The sequence below is a fragment of the Erythrolamprus reginae genome, chromosome 6 (assembly GCF_031021105.1).
Source record: "Erythrolamprus reginae isolate rEryReg1 chromosome 6, rEryReg1.hap1, whole genome shotgun sequence".
NCBI lineage: Eukaryota > Metazoa > Chordata > Lepidosauria > Squamata > Dipsadidae > Erythrolamprus > Erythrolamprus reginae.
Window position 1 is genome coordinate 73,229,372 of NC_091955.1, and position 16,294 is coordinate 73,245,665.

Consider the following 16,294-nt stretch of genomic DNA (forward strand, 5'->3'; position numbering starts at 1 on the left):
GCTCGGGGAGCTGAACGAAAACACCTTTCATTTTTGCATTACAACATTGAAACTCCACCCTTCTTCCCCACTGGCCCCCTGACGTACCAAATACATCACTCCAGTATTTAACCCATACAGTGATCCCTCGAGTTTCGCGATCTCGATCTTTGCGAAACGCTATATCGCGATTTTTCCACCCGATGACGTCACTCCCTTCCTTTCTCATCTTTCTTTCTCTCTCTCTTTCTCTATCTTGCTTCTTCCTCTCTCACACTCTCTTCCTCCCTCTCTCATCTCTTTCTTTCCTTTTCTCTCTTTCTCTATCTCTCCCCCTCTTGCTCTCGAGCGGCAAGCGAGCAGCCGGGCGGGTGGGCGACCGGGCAAGCGAGCAGCCGGGCGGGCGGGCGAACAGGCAAGCGGAGCGGCCGGGCGGACGGGCAAGCGGAGCGGCCGGGCGGGTGGGCGAACGGGCAAGCCAGCAGCCGGGCGGGCGGGGCGAATGGGCAAGCGGAGCGGCCGGGCAGGCGGGCGAACGGGCAAGCGGAGCGGCCGGGCGGGCGGGCGAACGGGCAAGCGGAGCGGCCGGGCGGGCGGGGCGAATGGGCAAGCGGAGCGGCCGGGCGGGCGAACGGGCAAGCGGAGCGGCCGGGCGGGCGGGCGAACAGGCAAGCGGAGCGGCCGGGTGGGCGGGCGAACGGGCAAGCGGAGCGGCCGGGCGGGCGGGTGAACAGGAAAGCGGCAAGCGATCTTGGGGTTTCCCCTTTGCCTGGGCGACGGGAAGACCCAGGGAAGGTTCCTTCGGCCGCCCAACAGCTGATCTGCTCCGCAGCGCGGCAGCAGCGAGGAGCCGAAGATGGGGTTTCGCAACGGGGAAACCCCATCTTCGGCTCCTCGCTGCTGCCGCGCTGCGGAGCAGATCAGCTGTTGGGCGGCCGAAGGAACCTTCCCTGGGTCTTCCCCGCCGCCCACACGCAAACTCCACCATCTGCGCATGTGCGGCCATGAAAAAAAAGCCGCGCATGCACAGATGGTGTTTTACTTCCGCACCGCTATATCGCGACAAATCGAGTTTCGCGAGGGGTCTTGGAACGGAACCCTCGCGAAACTCGGGGGATCACTGTATATCTTCTTCCAAACACCTGATCCTTACGTTTTTGGACCCTTCTGAATTGAGGATTAACCCAGCGAACGTCTGTTTCTTCCTCACTAAATTCTGGACTCATAGCAACATCCTGTGGCTGGCCTCCCACCTGTTCTACTACCTGTAACTCAGGGCCTACCACTAATTCATAAACACTATCTGTATCAGAGTTCTGAAGTTTTTCATCATCACCAACTGACCAGGAGTATGTACAACACTATGCTTAAACATCTGTTACATACATTTATGTACACTATCATTCTACTTTAATAGACAATCACCCCTTAACTGAGAGCTAATTGTAAACTCACTCTAATTTGCCAGTTAAAAATTTTCCAAAGTGAAGTGCTGAATAGAATCACATACCTCATGAGGAGAAACAGGTCTTGTTACATTAAAGCTTTCTTCGACATCTGGAGTACCCACATAAATATTGAGATATCTGCAAAGTTAAGATCAAATAAAAAATAATTATAAATAGAATATGAAACAATTGCCCAATATATAGTACATGTTTTAATATTATATTTCTATTTAGTAAAACTAATTATATTTACAGAAATTTACAAATAATATATAAACTGCAAGAAATAGCTGTTTTAAACAAAACCTGTTATTTGTAGGAAAATCAATCATATTGCCACTGAATCCATTTTAGCTCAATCAATTATATTATATTATATCTATACATCTGCAGCATTTCATAGCAGATTTTATGGATAAAACAAACACTTCCATGGAAGTTGTAGCTCAGGATATTCAAGTTGCCCCCAAAATAAAATTTAGGCTTACTTTAAATACCACATTGGATCAGCATCACTTGTAATTTTTTCATTGGCTTTCATTATTTTCTTTATCTGAAAATGAAAGAAGGTTTACAGAGGTTGAAGGATATGAGTAACAGGAAATCTTTTACTTGTGATTGTAAAATAAAAGTTACAACAGTCTTAGGAAACCTGTACTTGGACTTACAACTGTTTACAGCTGCTTGCAGTAACGTGATTGCAATTTGAGCATTTGGAAATTTGCTCATATTTACAACAAATTGTAGCATCCTATGGTCATATGATTATGATTCTGGCAAAGAAATACCCACTGGGGAACCTGGATTCACTTAATAGCACTTAGCACTTAGACTTATGTATTGCTTCACAGTGCTTTTACAGCCCTTTCTAAGCGGTTTACAGTCAGCATATTGGCCCCAATAATTTGCGTCCTTATTTTACCGACCTCAGAATGATGGAAGGCTGAGTCAATCTTGAGCCTGATGAGATTTGATCTGCAAATTGCAGGCAGCTGGAAGAAGTAGCCTGCAGTACTGCATTCTAACCATGCGCCACCATGGCTCTAATAACCATGTGATTCATTTAAAGCCCACAATAAACACTGTAAAATAGGTCTAACCTGACTTATGACAAATTCAGCTCCAATTGTGGCTATAGGCCAAGAATTACTATATATTATAGGCTTTAATATTCAACAAAACAAAATGGCTTACCTCCACATTGATGAAATAATTGAATGAATCTATATGTTGCTTTACAAGTCCTTTTACCTAAAATAGGAAAATTACCTTCAGTGAAGACAAAATATAGGACTTTTGAACTGCTAAAATGTCATTTAATACTTTGAAGTTTTACTTGAAGAATTTCCATGTCTTACTTAAAAAATGAATTTCATTTTTCATAAGTAATTCGCCATCACTAGATATAAACAAATAATGAAAACTAGGGAGGTAGCCAAGCTACATTATTCCTATTGGCTATGTTATATTACCTTTCAGCCCACACAAACTCACTCTAATTTTAATTCCAAAATATACTTGAGAGTAAAATTGAAAGGAAAATATGTAATACAGTGATCCCTCGAGTTTCGCGATCTCGATCTTTGCGAAACGCTATATCGCGATTTTTCCACCCGATGACGTCACTCCCTTCCTTTCTCATCTCTCTTTCTCTCTCTCTTTCTCTATCTTGCTTCTTCCTCTCACACTCTCTTCCTCCCTCTCTCATCTCTTTCTTTCCTTCTCTCTCTTTCTCTATCTCTCTCCCTCTTGCTCTCGAGCGGCGGGCGGCACCCAGGGAAGGTTCCTTCGGCCGCCCAGCAGCTGATCTGCTCGGCAGCGCAGTAGCAGCGAGGAGCCGAAGATGGGGTTTCCCCTTTGCGTGGGCAGCGGGGAAACCCCATCTTCGGCTCCTCGCTGCTACTGCACTGCCGAGCAGATCAGCTGCTGGGCGGCCGAAGGAACCTTCCCTGGGTCTTCAACTCCCAGAATTCCCCGCCGCCCACGCAAAGGGGAAACCCCGATCGTGCACTGAGCGGCGGACAAGCGGCGGACAAGCAGCGGCCGGAAAAGCAGCAGGCGGAAAAGCGGCGGCCGGACAAGCGGCGGACAAGCGGCGGCCGGACAAGCGGCGGCCAGAAAAGCGGCGGACAAGCGGCGGGCGGAAAAGCGGCGGGCAGGCAGGCAGGCAGGCAGGCGGCTCCTCAGCTGCTGGGCAGCGGAAGGAACCTTCCCTGGGTCTTCCCAGGTGTGGAAGTAAAAACACCATCTGCGCATGCGCGGCCATGGAAAAAGGGGCGCGCATGCGCAGATGGTGTTTTTACTTCCGCACCACTACATTGCGAAAAATCGAGTATCGCGAGGGGTCTTGGAACGTAACCCTCGCGATACTTGAGGGATCACTGTATTATGCAAAAATTATAGAAAGAAAAATTAATAGTCCAGATGAAAAAATAATTCACACCAAAAATATTCTATTTTAAATGCATTTTCTCACTATGGTATTTATTTTATTTATTATTTTGTTCAATAGCTGCCCTGAGTCGTTTGGGATTGGGCAGCACAGAAGTCGAATTAAATAAATAAATAAAATAAAATTTATATGCCACCCCTCTATTGATGGACTCAGGGTGGCGTACAACAATAAGATGAATACAAAATTAAAAAAATAATCTAATAATCCATATATTAACTGCAGCAAGATTGGCATTTGCGCAAATTTGGAAGCAAGAAAAGACACCAAATGAAGAGATGGTAATTAAAAAAATATTAGACTGCGCTAAATTAAGCAAATTAACTTACGAAATGCAAAATCAACAAAATAAAAACTACTACAGAGAATGGGAAAAATTGTACAACTGGATCGAGAAAAAAAAAGAGAAACTAGCAGTAAAAGACTATTATGTACAGTAAATGGAATTGTAAAAAAAAACAAATTTATGTTTTATGTATATAGGAAAATGTAAATGTTTAATGTTAAATGTCTGTGTGTTGGTTTGTCAAAAAACTCAATTAAATTTTTTTTAACAAAATTAAAAAATACCCCAAAGTAAATACAATAAAATGAATACAAAATTTAAAATCCAATATAAAATAAGCATGCAACCATCAGTTATTCATATTACCTGCCGGAATAGAATGCTATCGCTCAATGGCCTCAGGCCTGTCGACACAGGCATGTTTTCAAAGCCTTTCGGAAGACAGGAGGGTGAGGGCAGTACGAATCCAGACAACTCTCACACACACACACATACCTGAGTTGTAGACAACAACTGAGTATAATTAGCAACTATATGTAAAGAAAAAGATTTCCCCAATCTGGTTGTACTTGTACTAACCTTCAAAAAAGCTGGAAGCAGTCTCCATTTTTCCTGAAAACAAAAGTACAGTACAGTGATCCCTCGATTTGCGCGTTCTCGATTAGCGCGAAACGCTGCAACGCGGTTTTTCAAAAATATTAATTAAAAAATAAGTCCGCGTTTTTTTTCCTACACCACGGTTTTTCCCGCCCGATGACGTCATACTGATTGCTGATTGGCCAAAAGAGAAGGGAAGGAGGGAGGGTTGCCATTGCCATTGCCGCCAGCGCTGCCCCAAGAAAGCCGGTGAGAGGAAGGAAGGAGGGAAGGAGGGAGGGAGAGAAGGGAAGGAGGGAAGGAAGGAGGGAGGGAGAGAAGGGAAGGAGGGAGGGTTGCCATTGCCATTGCCGCCAGCGCTGCCCCAAGAAAGCCGGTGAGAGGAAGGAAGGAGGGAAGGAGGGAGGGAGAGAAGGGAAGGAGGGAAGGAGGGAGGGTTGCCATTGCCATTGCCGCCAGCGCTGCCCTGTGGGTAGCGGCGAGGAGCCCGGAAAAATCACCATTGCATTGCCAGCCTCCGAACTTGCGTCGCTCCACCTTCTGCGCATGTGCGGCCATGGAACAAAGGGCGCGCATGCGCAGATGGTGTTTTTACTTCCGCATCCAGTATAACGCGGAAATCGGTTAGCGCGGGAGGTCTTGGAACGTAACCCCCGCGCTAACCGAGGGATCACTGTACATCAAAACAGTAAAACATGTGAAACACAAATTCCAAGAAAAATATTTTATTTTTAAAAAATCAATAGTTTTATAATTATTGTTTTATACATATTATTATTATTATTATTATTATTATTATTATTATTATTATTATTATTTATTAGATTTGTATGCCGCCCCTCTCTGTAGACTCGGGACGGCTCACAACAGTAATAATACAATACTGTATATAACAAATCTAATAATTAAAATTACTTTAAAAACTCTTATTAAAAAGAAACATACATACAAACATACCATGCATAAACTGTATAGGCCCAGGGGAAATATCTCAGTTCCCCCATGCCTGGCGGCAAAGGTGGGTTTTAAGAAATTTACGAAAGGCAAGGAGGGTGGGGGCAGTTCTAATCTCCGGGGGGGAGCTGGTTCCAGAAAAAAAATCATAAAACATTAGTACATAGTAATATGTACTAAGATATATTTATTACAACATGTATCTAGAACACGGGTGTCAAGGTCACAGGTACAGTGCACATATGTGAAAGATGTACAAGCACCTAAAGTTATTGAAGAACCCATGAGCATCTTTCTTCAGCGGTGAAACAAATCTGCTCTGATCAAACACAAAATACCAACACACTTCAACAGCTGTTGGAACAACGTCTGTTTTATCTGGGTTTTCTTAAGCTCCAACAAAGTCAAGTTTCTAGAACTTCTAATTTCTAAAAGGAGAAATAGAGTTGAGACTCTATTGAGTACAGAGAAGAGCAACAAAGATGATTAGGGACTGGAGGCTAAAACCTATGAAGAATGGTTGCAGGAACTGGGTAGGTCTAGTTTAAAGACCTAAAGACTGAAAAGAAAGACCAGGGGAGACATGATAGCAGTGTTCCACTATCTCAGGGATTGCCACAAAGATGAGGGAGTCAAACTATTCTCCTAACCACCTGATGGGAGGACAAGAAGCAATGGGTGGAAACCAAATAAGGAGAGAAGTAATTTAGAACTCGGAAAAATTTCCTGACGGTTATAACAATTAACCAGTGGAACAGCTTGCCTCCAGAAGTTGTGAATACTCCAACACTAGAATAATAATAATAATAATAATTTATTAGATTTGTATGCCACCCTCTCTGAGGACTCGGAGTGGCTAGATGTTTTTAAGATGTTGGATAACCATTTGTCTGAAGTAGTGTAGCATTTCCTGCCTAAGCTGGAGGTTGGAGTAGAAGACCTCTAAGGTGTCTTCCAACTCTGTTGCTGTTATTTGTTTGTTTATTTATTGATTTGTATGCCACCCTTCCCACAATTGTTGTTTGTCGTTAATAATAATGATAATAATATAAATTATTATTATTATTATTATTATTATTATTATTATTATTATTATTATTATTGAAAGAGTAGTAGATCCTTGGAGCAAACTTCCAGCAGACGTGGTAGATAAATCCACAGTAACTGAATTTAAACATGCCTGGGATAAACATATATCCATCCTAAAATAAAATACAGAAAATAGTATAAGGGCAGACTAGAGGGACCATGAGGTCTTTTTCTGCTGTCAGACTTCTATGTTTCTATAATAATATGAATAGCATCTGGTCCACACAAGTACTGTCAAAAGTGGAGAGGAATTAAAAACGACTGCTTCAGTAATATAGTATTATACGTGCAGAAACACTAATTCTAGCAAATCTACTACCGATTTTTTAAAAAGACAATCTTTGGATTTCTTATCTTAGAAATCCAAGAATTCTATCAAGGGTAGCCCTACTTATTTGGAGATTTGACTCCCTTTCTAATCACCAGGATGCTGAGAAAGGAAGAGGGTATAACTTCTTATTCTATGCTTCGTTTTACAGAGGGATTAATGCTTCTCTTATAATATCCAATAGTAAACAAGAGGGTCAGAAAAGGATACATAAATATATATTATATCCTTTTCTACCCTCTTTTTACTATTGGAGATTATAATGAAACGGTGATCAGAAGCCTTTAAAACTAGATTTTACAGTCTCGATTTTTTTTGTCAGCGACTTTAAAAAGCTCCAAGTTACACAATCACTTTCTGTTTCGATCCTTTCACTCACCTCCACCGTATTTATAGGAGCCGCCGCTTGTTCAGGAGTCAAAGCACCCAACTCTGCTGCATCCATGCTGCAGAATGCTCCCTTTGCAAACCCAGCGTTTCCTGGGTATAGCGCATGCGTGTATCCTTGAAATCGGTCCTCCCTGCAACTCACCAACTGAAAAGAAGGTCCGTTCAGGGCGCTGCTGAAAAGCTCCTCTGTCTGCTGTGGTCCGTGGGTGTAATTCCGGTTCATCAAGAGCAAAGCTCGTTTACCCCATACTAATCCTCCCAGCCCACTATTATTTCATTGCAAAGAAATTAAACAGGTAAGTCAAAATAATTAGAAACAGTGCTTCGCATAGGGTAGGCATGTGGACTTCAATTCCCAGAAATCCTGAGTTAGCATGATTGGCTCAGGAATTCTGGGAGTTGAAGTCCACATGTCATAGACGAGCCAACTTTGCCTACCCTTGGCATAGAGCATCCTTTAGGGCAGCGTCTTTCAAACTTGGCAACTTTTAAGTTTATTTATTTTATTTTTTATTTATTTGTTTGTTTTGTCCAATACACAATAATACACAATAATAATAGAGGATATATACGAGTACAATGAATCAAAGAGAGTATAGGAGAAAAATATAGGAGTAAAATATAACTAGAGAGAATAGCAGAAAATATAAGAGATAAAAGAGATACAAGAGATATAATGGATAGAAGAGATAGAAAAGATATGAGATATAGGAGAGACTATAGGACAGGGGACAGTAGGCATTCTGGTGCACTTATGTACGCCATAAATACACTTAATTGCAAAGTTGGGTGGACTTTGATTCAGGTTAGCTGGGGAATTCTGGGACTTGAAGCCCATGCATCTTAAAAGTCACTAAGTTTGACAAACCCTGCTTTAGTGTTTAAATGTATGTGTGAACTCTGTGTGACACATAATATCCAGGCTTTATTTATTTCATAAGTATTAATAGTCTTCCTAATAACTTCCTTCAGCAGCATAAAAAGGAATACCAACTAGACCATGTAAACATCTGAAGAACCACTAGCAGAGAGTTAAGCATATTTGTATTTCAATGTGCTCTCAGATGGTTGCCCAGATTGTTGAAGCTGGGTTATATTATCCATATAATAAAGTGCATAATCCTATGAAAAGGTTAGTCAAAGAGAGAATGATTAGCCAAAGGCATCCAGGGATTGAGTTCCACAGTGTCCTGTGCCATTTCTATCATGTGGCATATATAGTAATAGCAAATCCATATCCCTTGGTGTATGCATTAGTAAAGGTCAGCATTTTTATCCACTTGATAAAGTTGTAAATTTATAGAAACACAGAAGATTGACGGCAAAAAAACCCCACTCATGTTCTATTTAGTCTGCCCTTATACGATTTCCTGTATTTTATCTTGGGATGGATATATGTTTATCGCAGGCATTGTTTAAATTCAGTTACTGTGGATTTACCAACCACATCTGCTGGAAGTTTGTTCCAAGCATCTACTACTCTTTCAGTAAAATAATATTTTCTCACGTTGCTTCTGATCTTTCCCCCAACTAATCTCAGATTGTGCCGCCTTGTTCTTGGGTTCACTTTCCTATTAAAAACACTTCCCTCCTGAACCTTATTTAACCCTTTAACATATTTAAATGTTTCAATCATGTCCCCCCTTTCTCTTCTGTCCTCCAGACTATACAGATTGAGTTCATTAAGTCTTTCCTGATAAATTTTATGCTTAAGACTTTTGTAGCCCGTCTTTGGGCCCGTTCAATGAAGAACCACTAACAGAGAGTTAAATATATTCTGTGTTTTCTATGTGCTATCAGATGGCTGCCCGGATTGTTGAAGCTGGGTTTTATTATCCATATAATAAAGTGCATAATCCTGTGAAGAGGTTAGTCAAAGAGAGAATGATTAAGCCAAAGGCATCCAGGAATTGAGTTGCATAATGATCTGTGCCTGTGCCATTTCTATCATGTAGCATATAATAGCAAATCCATATCCCTTGGTGTAATGCATTAGTAAAGTTCAGCATTTTTATCCACTTTATAAAGTTGTAAATTTATTTTTTAGCTTAAAATATAACCATTAAAATAGCTGGCACATTTATTTCTAAGCCTACTCTAAATCCATTGAAATAATTAGTTTTGTGCATGGATTGAGTGTGGTCAGATCGAGACATTATTTTAAAAGGGATGCAAGATTTCAGGGAATTAAAAAAAATCCCATTTGTAAAGCAATAGCATCTTTTCATGTTTATGCTTAGTAATAAATTTATATTTGCAGAACCCTCTTAAGCATCTCTTTGGACACATATGTAAATATACTTTTATACAAATTTTTATAACAACAATAAAATAGAAGTTCTGTTGTCTGCAGTCTGCAGTTGACTTATTTCTAGTTTCAGTGTCAGTGTGGTAACTTCTAGTTTATTTTTTGCTTGCAAGTTTTGTCTTTTGCTTTTTCTTCAGGATCTTAAAATAGCTGTCACATTATTCCATCCTTTATTTTTCCTCCTCAGTAACAACCTTGTGAAATAGGTCTGAGAATGATTGGCTCAAAACACCAGCTAAGCATCCATAGCTGATTAGGTACAATTGAATCTGAGCCTCTGAAGTCCACCAAGTCCCGTTTCCTTCACTGCCAAATCTTCAACTTTTCCAGTTGAGTGCATTATATAGACACAGCTTGTCTCATAGTATCAGGTAAGCAAAACCCAAAAGAGGTTTAAGTTTGAAATGGGGTTCAAGCTTGGGCCTGGCATAAAGAAGCAAATAGTGTAACCTGAAATATGTTGGATATTATTTATTTATTTATTTATTTATTTATTTATTTATTTATTTATTTATTTATTTATTTATTTATTTATTTATTTATTATTTAGATTTGTATGCCGCCCCTCTCCGCAGACTCGGGGCGGCTCACAACAAAGTGAAAACAATTTACAACAAATCTAAATTACTGTTTAAAAATATTTTTTAAAAACCCCATTTTCTAAACAAACATACATCCAGACATAGCGTTCATAAATTGTATATGCCCGGGGGAGATGTCTCAGTTTTCCCATGCCTGACGACAAAGGTGGGTCTTAAGGAGCTTACGGAAGGCAAGGAGAGTAGGGGCAGTTCTAATCTCCGGGGGGAGTTGGTTCCAGAGGGCCGGGGCCGCCACAGAGAAGGCTCTTCCTTTGGGGCCCGCCAACCGACATTGTTTAGTTGACGGGACCCGGAGAAGGCCCACTCTGTGGGACCTAATCGGTCGCTGGGATTCGTGCAGCAGCAGGCGGTCTCGGAGATATTCTGGTCCAGTGCCATGAAGGGCTTTAAAGGTCATAACCAACACTTTGAATTGTGACCGGAAATTGATCGGCAACCAATGCAGACTGCGAAGTGTTGGTGAAACATGGGCATACCTAGGTAAGCCCATGACTGCTCTCGCAGCTGCATTCTGCATGATCTGGAGTTTCCGAACACTCTTCAAAGGTAGCCCCATGTAGAGAGCATTACAGTAGTCGAACCTCGAGGTGATGAGGGCATGAGTGACTGTGAGCAGTGAATAGGGCCGCAATTGGTGCACCAGGCGAACCTGGGCAAACGCCCCCCTCGCCACAGCTAAAAGATGGTTCTCTAATGTGAGCTGTGGATCGAGGAGGACGCCCAAGTTGCGGACCCTCTCCGAGGGGGTCAATAATTCCCCCCCCTAGGGTAATGGAAGGACAGATGGAATTGTCCTTTGGAGGCAAAACCCACAGCCACTCCGTCTTATCCGGGTTGAGTTTGAGTCTGTGATATGTTAAGTGATTGTCAGTTGCAATGTACGTAGCCTCATCAATACATCTCAAAATGTTCCCGATGTTGACTAAAACAGTACAGCCTAATTTAGTGGCACTGATAAAGCATACTTTTCTTGCTATGTCACTTGTTTTCCTTCTTTCCCGTTTCCCCTTGCCACTAAAGATTGTTGTTACCCTTAAACTATCCACTCAAAATACCAAGAATTACTGTAGATCCAGCAAATATCTGTGCTGCTTTTTTCACGTTTTTTATTTATGCATTAAAATGAGAATCTGCACACATTTTAAATGAAACCAAATTTAATTAATACATCGAAGACAAAAATCACTTAATAAACCAATTACATACATATCTAACTTTTGTCAAATGTAGCAAATGTATTTCAATAATAATAGTAACATGCGAGAGGAACAACTGTACTTAGCCAAGCATTCTGAACATTAACATATGGACGTTAATTATGAGATATTCAAAAACTGTTGAATGGACATACACAACATGCTATATTAAAATGTCCCTTTCAAGTCATTTATAAAAACTACACATTATCTTCTGCATGAACATGGTACAATATAGATATGCTGGATTCAAACACTTAATTGCAATTACAGTAATACCCACTGAAGTAAATGGGACTTGTTCTGTTTAACTTAGTTCATTGTTTTCAATGGTATCCAGGTTAAACTAATTTAGATCTAATTCTCTAGGTAAATTAAAAATTTGTGGAAACATATTCACCACATAATGTAAAATGCTTAAAAACAGAACATATATACACCATAACATGATTACAGAAAGTTTTTTTTAGTAGATACTATAACTTTACAAACTTATCCAAGTATGTATAGGTCCAAAATATTTTACACTTTTTAAATTTCAAGGTTAAGAATTAGATAATTGTATTTTCAGTATGTGGCATGGGTTAGTAAAGTATAACCCTCCATTTGTTGAGATATAGTTTTAATAGCCTTAGCTAATATGACCGATATGTAGTCAAGTCAAAGCCTTTATTGTCATTGTACAATATGTATGCAACGAAACTAGTTATGTAGGATGCTAGAAGTTATAGTACTGCACCGGAGAGCCACAGTTTATTCACTGTATTAGGTATTCACATATTCAGTTCTTGATACAAGTCACTATTGTCAACAAATATTGTGTTTCAATACTTCCTTTAGCCATATACATATTTTGATAGCTACCACAATGTCTTGTCTTCTCAAACCTGCTGTAAATTTGTTTACAAAAATGAAAGGTGGAATATTGAGAGCAGGGGATAGATACCAGAACAAGGAAGATCTTCTAAAATCATTAAGATACTGAGCAGTTTAAGAAAATTGATTTGTAAAACTTAAGTTGGCTGTCATAAGCACATTTGGATTGCTGAACAAATATTTATCACAAAGTTATTTTGTTCAATCCCATGTGCAGTTGACACGTATGAATAAAAATGGTTCTCCTCTAAAATATCCTAGCAATATATGAGATTTTTTAATTAAAAAATTCATATCTATCTTCCTTAATCTGAAATCTCTTTGATCTTGTAGAGATTCCAATTTTCAGAACCCCTTGCCTTGTCACCAGGTTGATGGGCTGAGGTAAAACAATCCTATTTCTGTAGGAACAATTACCTCAGCAGTTGTTTTAAACATTAAGGTCCTTCTTGAAAGTATTTCTGACAATCATTTCAGAAGCATTATATGGTAATGGTATAGATGGGAAAGCCTAGGGGGGAAAAAATTGAAAAATTGGGAAGAAAACAGGTTCTTTTTCCCCAAAGCCATTTTTTTCCAGAAAATGTGAAAAAAAGGAGCGTGGAATATGTCCTTTTCCAACTATTGATTGATTGATTGATTTGATTTGATTTGTATGCCGCCCCTCTCCAAGAACTCGGGGCGGCTCACAACATATATAAGAAAACATAATAATACATCTAAATCCAATTAATATTAAAAAGCCCTAAAAATCCTGATATAATTAAAACATTCATTATCATTCACTCCATGAAACACACTAAAAACACTCATTGGCCAGGGGGAAAGATCTAAGGACCCCAGGACTGGTGACAAAGATGAGTCTTTAAACTTTTTCGGAAGGCAAGGAGGGTGGGGACACTGCAAATCTCTGGGGGGTGTTGATTCCAGAGGGCTGGGGCCCCCACAGAGAAGGCTCTTCTCCTAGGTCCCGCCAGCCGACATTTTCTGGCTGATGGGACCATGAAGAGTCCAACTCTGAGACCTGACCGGATGCTGGGATTTGTGCGGCAGAAGGCGGTCTCGGAGGTAATCTCTATGACATGGTATTCAAACTATATAATATGAAGACCTTAATGAAAGATTTTTGAGACTTTTTGTAAAGTCTTAAATTATTGCAAGTTCTCTTGGCTGAAAACAAGCAAGTTCTAGAATACAATTCAAGTAACACTGTACTTCTCAGTGCAGTTCTCAAACAAGAGAAATGTGCATTTGTGCCATGAGGAGAGCACTGCAGGAAAACACTTGAGTTTAGTTCATCTATGTACATTGGACCTCCTACAGTAGAGTAATTTCTGGTATATAGTAGATCAGAGTTCTTCAAATTTGGCAACGTTAAGACTTGTGGACTTCAACTCCCAGAATTCTAGCAACTCTTAAAATTGCCAAGTTTGGGGATCCCTGCAGGAGATGATAATTTCTGTCTTCCTTTTAAGCCTTAACTGACTGGTCAGAGGAAAAATTTGTCTGACAAATTTCTCTTTTGTAACCCTTAAATGATTCCTCTTAATGTTCTCGACCATCACACAATAATGCTTACCTATAGTCTAGTCAGTAAATTGATTTTTCTATTCTTCCTCTCAGTAAAACGATGAGTTTGGAAGCATTTCCACAGTGCAATTTCTGCTGAGAGCAAAGCTGCAATTTGCAACTATTGTGAGAAGAAATATACTTTTCTGAATGCTACAGAGATGACAAAACACGTCCTTGCATGCTAGAGGTGCCCTAAAGACATTCAAGAATACTTTATGGAATTAAATGATGAGGACCAGAATGAAAGTGCATGCTGTTTTTCCTTCCAGAGTTCTAATTCCAGAAACTCTCTTTCTGCTGCTTCTGGATCATTACAAAGTATTTCTTCACTAGCAACATCTTCAAATAAGCAGATGTTGCAAAGCACTGCCTCACAAAAATACACAATACCTTCATTTTTAGATAAAACGACACCTGAAAATCAGGAGAAAATTGATCACGCTCTTGCAAGAGCAATATATGCTTCTGGATCAGCTTTGTCAATAATTCAAAATGGTAGGAAACTTTGGAATTATTATGGCCATACTATTTGCCAAGCAGACATTCCTTTAGCAAACTTCTTTTGGAGTTAGAATACGAGGGTGTGATGGCATTTGTAAAAGAAAAAATAAGTGAAGGACTATGTTTTGCAGTACTTACAGATGGATGGGCAAATGTTCGGGGAGAAGGAATCATCAACTTTCTGATAACGATACCTCAACCAGTCTTTTATAGAAGCATTGAAACTGGAGAGAACAGACATACTTTCGAATATATCAGAAGTGAGATATGTGCTATTTTAGAGAAAATTGAGAGGGGTAAAGTAGTTGCTTTGCTGACAATGCAAGCAATATGAAAGCTGCATGGGAAATCATAATGGACAAGTACCCACATATTACTATAATACATTTCATGGACTAAGCTTATTTCTTAGTGACTTCATGAAACTGGACACTCTTCAAAGGATTTATAGAAGCCCTAAAGAAGTTATCAATATATAAAAGCTACTCATGTTGTCACCGTAGTCTTCAAGAAGCAGCAAGAAGAAGAAAAAAATGCATAGAATAAAATAAGGACACTGAAGATAAGGAGGAAGATCTTCAAGCAACAGTATTGAGGATCTTAAAATTCCCAGAAATATGTACTTGATATAGATGTGTTTTGGGTTCAGCTGAAGAACTCCCTACAGATTTTAATGCCATTTTCCCCAGAAATCCGTGCATCTGAATCAGACACTACACTTGTGTCAAAATTCCTAACTACGTCTATCCTAAAAACATCAGTTTTTGAGAATCTAAGTTCATCTCCACCTACAATTGCTGAAAAAAGTAAATTGAAAGATTTTATTAAGAAACAGGAAGGATTTTGTTGTCATACAATATATACTGCTGCAAATCTACTGGATCCAAGATTTAAAGGCAGTGTGGTGTGAGTGACTAGATTATGAAACAAGATGGGCGCTTAGAACGATGTTGAAAAAGTACTTTCAAATATTGCAGAATATAGAACAGCTTCAGGGATTTGGGCCAGGAAAGCATTCTGGTATTCTATGACACATATCCCTCCTGAAACATGGTGGCCAGGTCTCTGCAGCACACAACCTCTTACAACCTCTTCCATCTCGTCAATGCTTGGTAATATTCATACGAAATCAAGAAACAAACTGACCTGTGAAAGGTAGAGAAGCTTGTTTCAATCCATGCAACCCTAAAGATTTTAGAAGTCCATGAGAAAAATGACGAAGAGAAAGACGAAGATGAAATGGAAAATGATAACAGTAGTTCAGAAAATGAGATGCAATAAATGGCATGTATATGTTGTGTCATCTGTTTTTTTCTTTTTAAAAAAAGTACCACTCAAAAGGTTAACCTTCTGTGGAGCTTAAATATTGAGATGGACCTTAACTTTATTTGCTATTGATGTTAAGGGGCAAATCTATTTTTTTATGTTGATGGTTTCTTGCTTTTGTTGCTTTTGAGGGAAAGGGGGATGGTTACCTTTTTTTATTGCAAGCACATACTTTTGCACAATAGTTTTATGCAATCTATAAAACTACTCCACACTGAACTTTTTTTTCAATTATTCAAAAATTTGTATTTTTTCTGGAAAAAAGGGGGGGAACACATGTTTTTTTCTCATGGCTTTAAAATTTTCTGAAATTTTACATCTCTGGGTAAGAGTGTTTCATGTTATACCCAAAATGGTAACTAAATTTTTATTAGAAAAAAAAAAGCAAGT

General features: G+C 39.6%; 1 protein-coding gene across 1 annotated transcript in view; it reads right to left on the bottom strand.

Moving 5' to 3' along the window:
* The window catches only part of POLR3B (RNA polymerase III subunit B), a 90,598-nt gene extending 82,958 nt beyond the window's left edge, over positions 1–7,640 (bottom strand). The window contains exons 1-5 of the mRNA XM_070756248.1: positions 7,513–7,640; positions 4,745–4,777; positions 2,622–2,678; positions 1,916–1,980; positions 1,490–1,565 (exon numbers count right to left, since the gene is read on the bottom strand). Of these exons, the coding sequence (XP_070612349.1) occupies positions 1,490–1,565; positions 1,916–1,980; positions 2,622–2,678; positions 4,745–4,777; positions 7,513–7,578 (297 nt within the window). The 5' untranslated portion in view covers positions 7,579–7,640. The remainder of the gene's footprint in view (positions 1–1,489; positions 1,566–1,915; positions 1,981–2,621; positions 2,679–4,744; positions 4,778–7,512) is intronic.
* Between the last annotated feature and the right edge of the window lie 8,654 nt (positions 7,641–16,294).